This window comes from Miniopterus schreibersii (assembly GCF_964146895.1).
Source record: "Miniopterus schreibersii genome assembly, chromosome: 17".
In the NCBI taxonomy this organism is placed as follows: domain Eukaryota; kingdom Metazoa; phylum Chordata; class Mammalia; order Chiroptera; family Miniopteridae; genus Miniopterus; species Miniopterus schreibersii.
The window spans coordinates 10199647-10206184 of record NC_138117.1 but is presented as its reverse complement, the minus strand read 5'-3'; the positions used below and the strand labels follow the sequence as shown (position 1 = coordinate 10206184).

Genomic DNA, 6538 nt, shown 5'->3' with positions numbered 1-6538 from the left:
TCCTCAATTTTTACACTGTAAAATGGGTACAGTAATACTGGATCTCTTATAGAGCTAGTATAAGAAAAATGATAACAATTAGAATCAATAAAATACTACTATTGTCACTGGTTCTGCTTTTACCTTCTTTAACCATGATATGGAATTTCTCTTCTATTTTACAAACTTCAAATTATTTAAAGCTAGTTTTTTGTTTCCTCTAAGTCTTCTCCTCTGGCTAAATATCCTAAGATCCTTCAGCATCTCCTTGTCCAACATGAGTTCGGGTTTCTTCACCTTCTTACCTGCTCCCTTCTAGCCACCCTATGGTGTCTTTGTGTTCCCATTTAACTATATAGTACTAAGAGCAGACTGCATCTCTGTAAAGGTGGCTTGATGAGATAATCCTTAAATTGGTGGAGACGACAAGGAAATGGAGGAAGGATATTCTCAATGCAGAACAGTGTAATGAGCAAGGAAAAGAAACCATAATACACATGCCATGTTTATCAAGAAATGGACCTAACTAGCTAAAAGAGAGTCACAGGAAAAATATTTTTAAGGGGCTGGATTGTGGAGTCCCTAGAACTGTGAGACTATGTATTCTATTAATATAAAAGGAAACCAACAAAATCATCATTAAAGGAGACTGATGTGTCACTTGAAAACAAGCAACCACAGAATTTATATGAGCCACTCACAAACAGCAAAATGTTATAAATATATAATCCTTCCTTTGCTCCACTTGGATGAAAGCAATCAATAACCCTAGAATCACCCCAAAGGAGATGCTGAATATTTGGAGATGATCCACAAACCACACATTTCCTTTGGCTCCTGCAGTCCACTCTGGGTAGAAAGAGGTTGATGACCCAAAGAAGTTCCTTTGTCCTATCCTGGGAGTCACAACTCAGTAGCTTCAACCTCCAGATTTCCTTTATTTCTAACCCTTTCTCTTCTTGCCTTCTGGGCGTCCTTCTGCTCATTCAATTTGCATAAGACTTAGAAGCTGTTGTGGTTCACGCCCCACCTCTGCTGAGCACTGGGTGTAACTTCGGGAGAAGTACTCAGGTCCCTTGTAACTCAGTTTTCTCTTCTGTAAAACCGAGATTCTTACAGGGCTTTAAAAATTAATTGTGAGCATTAAATGAGTTAATGTGCAGGGTCCACACCCCGACCCTGGCTATCCAAAAGCAGAGTTTTCCTGTGAAAGCTTTTGTAAGCTGAAATGGGCTAAAGCGAAGTAACTACCATTAATTTACATGGAGAAAAGTTTTGATCATTCCCAGACTCCCAAATAACCTACTAAATCCTACCAAATGAAGCATAAATCCTAAAATAACACTAAATAATAAAAAGAGTGATACGATTAATACGCAGCCTGCATAAAGTAGAAATAATACATGTACGGCGCCGTCTCCCTGCCCAGGGCCTGCTGCCTCCGCCACAGCTTGCTGCCCACAGATGCCGACCTCTCTTCTGGCTTTTCACCTTTGTTCAGAAACGTCAAAATCCTCTTTGGATTTCAAATCGAAGTGGCATTACGACAGCTTCCGAAAAGCGGGGGATACCTGTCTCTAAAGTGACTGGGAGTCCGGCCCTGTGCTACTTATGCCACTTGTTATTTCGCGTCACTATTGTTCATAGTTCAACAGAAAGCAGACACCGCGCAGGGGACGCGGGGGCGCACAGCACGCTCTCCGGTCCTCAGTAGCCACATTCCTCCGGATTTCGTGGGCAAGGCGATGACTTGAGAAACAGGTTCCTCGATACAACTCATTAGCTACCATTTGTTGTCTTTGTAACCTTGGATGAGGCCTTGAACCCCTCCAGGGCTCCTTCCTCATCCGTAAAAGGATTAATAATAGAGCCAACTTTGAAGATTTGATCTGACTATTAAATAAGACAAAATAGGCATCTTGCCTGGCAAACGGCTGGAACTAAATGCGCACTCCTTCCCCCGTCACCCCGCGGCTACACCTGGGGCTGGGGGGCCCCACCCTGAGTTTAGGAGACTGAGCTTTCTTCTCAAGTGCGAGGCAGGAGGGCGGAGGCACAGGGAGGGTAGAAGCCAGGCGACTGGACCAAGCGCGCAGACCTGGGGAGGCAGGCGGCCCCGCCCGCGGCCGGACTACATCTCCCGGGGTGCTCCGCGGGAGGGAGCACCGCCCCCGCCGCGCCCCGCCCATCCCCGCCGCTCCCCTCCCCGCCCCGCCGCACCCCGCCGCGCCCCGCCCATCCCCGCCGCTCCCCGCCCATCCCCGCCGCGCCCCGCCCATCCCCGCCGCTCCCCTCCCCGCCCCGCCGCGCCCCGCCCATCCCCGCCGCTCCCCTCCCCGCCCCGCCGCACCCCGCCGCGCCCCGCCCATCCCCGCCGCTCCCCGCCCATCCCCGCCGCGCCCCGCCCATCCCCGCCGCTCCCCTCCCCGCCCCGCCGCACCCCGCCGCGCCCCGCCCATCCCCGCCGCTCCCAGCCCATCCCCGCCGCTCCCCTCCCCGCCCCGCCGCTCCCCGCCCATCCCCACCGCCCCCGCCCCGCCGCGCCCCGCCCATCCCCACCGCTCCCCTCCCCGCCGCGCCCCGCCCCTCCCCGCCGCGCCCCTCCCCGCCGCGCCCCGCCCATCCCCGCCGCGCCCCTCCCCGCCGCGCCCCGCCCCGCCCATCCCCGCCGCTCCCCTCCCCGCCGCGCCCCGCCCATCCCCGCCGCGCCCCGCCGCGCCCCGCCCGGCCCCGCCCCGCCGGCATCCCGGGCGCCGCCGACCGAGCGGAGCTCCGCTGCGCGCACTCTCTGCAAGTGCCACGGTGGAGCGCGGACTTTCCGAGGCGCCCTGCGGGGACTAGCGCGTGGCCGTCCGCCCGCACCCGGGAGCCGAGGCAGGTGAGTGCGGAGAGCGAGCGGGGAGGCGGCGCCGGAGCGCGCGGGAGACCCCGCAGCCGGTGCAGCAGGGGAGCCCGCCCAGCCTCAGGGCACTGGGCGAACGCGGCCCGAGTCCGGGTGCGCCCCCCCCCCCCGAGGGCGCGGAGTTCACCCGGAATGAATCGATTGGTCCGGTTGGGGCACCGCTGCCCCGGGCTTGCGGCGCGCGGTCCCGGCGCCGCGCTCGCAGGACGGATCCCGCGGTCGCCCCCCGCAGACCAGCCTCGCCCGGCCACTTATTCCAGGCAGGTTCTCCTGCTGAATTGATGGCGCGCGGACGGGGCAAGTGCCGTCTCCTCGCTCTGAGTTGCAGTTTTGTCAGCCGCGCTCTTAAACCGACCGGAGAGAAGGGAGGGGGGGAGGCAGGACTAACCCCCCAGCCGGGCCCGCAGGGGTGTCCGATCTCCCCCGGGGGCCGGGTCACGGAGCTGCAGGAAAGTCACGGCGCGCCCAGGACCTGGCCGTGGGGCCGGTGGGGTCTCCCGGAGAAGATAGACGCAGGACCAGGGAGTGGAGCGGAGAGTCCCCGCTTTGTTGTAAACTGGGAGCCCCCAAGGGGCTTCGCCGACCTTGTGCCGAGCAGGCCAGTGTGACGAGGTGACTGGGCCGAAGGCAACCAGAGCCCCGGTGCCGGCGACCTGCGCGGTGATTTCTCGTGTCAGGGCGTCAAACCCGCTTCCGTGGCTTCTCCGCCGAGGGACCCTGCAGCGGGTTCCTGTCCCCTGGCGAAGGGAAGGCTCTGGTTCGGCTGCGGTTCTCCTGCACTTGGTGTGTTTCTGTTTGTTTTGTTTTAGCTGCAGAGAAACTCCAATAATAGAAGGAAAGTGGGTTTAAAAACAGCCTCGACGAATGTATAGCAGGAACCGTGTGGATTCCCTCTCCCGAATTTTAAGTGAGTTGCCGCGTTGGCCGTAGGTGTGCTTCTGGGTGGGTTACCAGCTCTTGGAGCTGTGGGTTTTGAATCATAATACCCCCAAGCCGTGGGTTAGATCCATTACTACCCTGGACTTGGAGTCAAAGTAAAGGGGCCCTTGTTTGAAACCCCTGTATTGGGGGGTGGGGAGGTGGAAAGTGAATTTCTATTCCTCGGAAAGGTGTCAGAGGCAGAAAAAGATGGGCAGGTGGTTTTCTGCTCAACTTAATGGTTCTGTCCCAGGAAGGTCCCTTGCTGTGGTGGGGGTGGAGTGTCATGGATACCAGTTTCCAGAGGTACCCTTGGAAATAGCTTCTTACCTATTTGCCTCATCAGAACCCTGACTCTGTGGCTTTATAATTTGCCTTTTATTGACAGTTTACTTCTAGATTGGGTGAGTGGTCAAGATCCTGTGCACATGTGTTAGCTATAGTGTGCAGAGGGAGAGGAGCTCAGACCCGTGCAGTTAGTGAGCAGGAGTATCCGACCTACACCTGAAGCAGGCAGCTGTGTGTGTGTGCGTGTGTGGAGTGGGTTGGCCCATAGTATTTGCAGGGATCACACAATGAGGCATGTTGTCTACACACTTCCAGGCCCAGAACATGCTGCCCTGGTGTCACAGCAAGGGGTTGGGCTAAGAAAGGAAGCGCAATGAACAAGCTTAGGGTCTTGTAAATACAGGGCTGTGTGACGAGGGTCGTTGGACGTATGCAGTTAAGGTTAGGAGAGGTGGCTGATTAAACCTGCCATCTTTCACCCGCTTCCGAGCTCCGCAGTCAAAATGCTGAGCCCCAGCTCCAATAGAGCCCAACTGATAGTGACATATTCGTTCACCCATGGTGATGCTCTAAAGCTAATCTGTATTAGAATCTGTTCTGGACTAACGAGCGCGTTAACCACTTATAACTTAACTGAATTGATGAGAATTCGGTGCTTCCCCAGGTTCTTCAGAAAATCAGCAGTTCTGCTAAAAAAAGGCCCCTGCCTTTCCCATTTATGTCTCTGCACAGGAAACCTGCCTTCTCGTTGAGAGATCCTGTCACAGAAATGTGTGAGCCCTTGGATAAATTTGGCCTGGTGACGGCAATGCCTTCTTCAGAGACACTGCTGCTTCCTCCGCGCTCCTTTTCTACGCTGCCCTGAGTTTCCTCGTGTTAATCCCGGTGACCAGTCAGCGGGTTTGTCCTCTCCACACTTTCTAGACACTAGGTACCCTCTTCTTTCTCTCACCCCTTTCAGGAGGACCTGGGGTTGAAGCCTCAACACTGTGGCCACAAGGGAGATGGGGGCCTCCGAATCAGTACTCTTGGCGGTCCGGCCTTAGTTGGGTTCTTCTCTGCTGCTGTTGGCAAAATTTCTGGAAGCCGCTGGGGGCTATCTGGGTAGCTGCAATGGAGCTCCGTCACCTTGCGAGGCAGAGCAGCCAGGCAGCCCTGTGTGACGCTGTGGACTGGACTTCAGGAGGGCCTCTCGCTGACCAGGCAGAAGCAGCCACCAAAGCTGCTCTCTGCTGCCAGAGACACTGCACATCCACCCCAAGGGCAGCCAGGGTGCAAGGCTCTAAACTTGGCCCTTCTCCAGCACCCCCCTCCTCCTCTCTGCAGGACAGTGTTATCCAGCCAGACCCCTTCCCACCAGGACCCCTCAACTCAGGGAATAGCCAGAGAGCAGAACGCAAAGTCTGCAACTGCTGCAGCCAGGACCTAGAAACTTCTTTCACTTATGTGGACGAGAATGTTAACTTGGAGCAGAGGGACCGGGGCTCCCCTTCCGCAAAGGGGAGTAATCGCCTGGGGGACCCTGGCTGGGGAAATCCAAATGAATGGCCCCACGAGGCTGCCGCGTCCTTGATATCCGACGATGAGGATGACACAAGCTCGGAAGCCGCGTCTTCAGGGAGGTCAGTGGACTATGGTTTCATCAGCGCCATCCTGTTCTTGGTCACCGGCATCTTGCTGGTGATCATCTCCTACGCTGTCCCGCGGGAAGTGACTGTGGACCCCAACTCCGTGGCGGCCCGGGAGATGGAACGGCTGGAGAAGGAGAGCGCGAGGCTGGGGGCACACCTGGACCGCTGTGTGATTGCGGGGCTCTGCCTGCTCACTCTTGGGGGCGTTGTTCTGTCCTGTCTGCTGATGATGTCTATGTGGAAGGGGGAGCTATATCGGCGAAACAGGTTTGCCTCTTCCAAAGAGTCTGCAAAACTCTATGGCTCTTTCAGCTTCAGGATGAAATCCAGCAGTAATGAAAACACCCTGGAGCTGTCCTTGGTGGAGGAAGATGCCCTGGCTGTACAGAGTTGATTCCGGCCGTGGGCTTCTGCGAGGCTGCCCTGGCATTTCACATGGACACTCAAATAAAAACAAACCACGTTTCTTAAAATTAACGGTGCACTTGGTTGGCCTGGCAGGAAAAGTTGATTTCCTAACCCAACAGCCTGTGAGGGTTTTTGCTCTCCATGTATTTTTTATTTAGAAGAAAAGCCATGTACACTGCATCCAGAAACACACCCAGCTACACTGTGTAGCTTCTAAAGAGCTGAGACTAATTAATCTGTAATGGCCATCAGCGCCTACTTCTATAGCAAAATATTTCATCACATAATAAGGCTTATATTTAATTCTCCAAGGTTTTTTTCTATTTTCTTGTTAATTTTTTCTTCCTATAATTCGGCTGCACACTAAAATATAGGGTTTTGAGTTTGAGTCTCGAAAATTGAGGATTGTTGG

General features: G+C 55.3%; 1 protein-coding gene across 1 annotated transcript; it reads left to right on the top strand.

Annotated features, from left to right (window-relative positions):
* The first annotated feature begins 2716 nt into the window (after positions 1-2716).
* On the top strand, positions 2717-6187 carry TMEM74 (transmembrane protein 74). The gene is made up of 3 exons (XM_081116861.1): positions 2717-2857; positions 3691-3788; positions 4820-6187. The coding sequence occupies exon 3, from the start codon at positions 5201-5203 to the stop codon at positions 6110-6112; it is 912 nt and encodes a 303-aa protein (XP_080972987.1). The 5' UTR covers positions 2717-2857; positions 3691-3788; positions 4820-5200; the 3' UTR covers positions 6113-6187.
* The last annotated feature ends 351 nt before the right edge of the window (positions 6188-6538 follow it).

Coding starts and splice junctions, on each gene's coding strand:
- TMEM74 (XM_081116861.1), top strand. CDS start 5,201: ATGGAGCTCCGTCACCTTGCGAGGCAGAGCAGCCAGGCAGCCCTGTGT.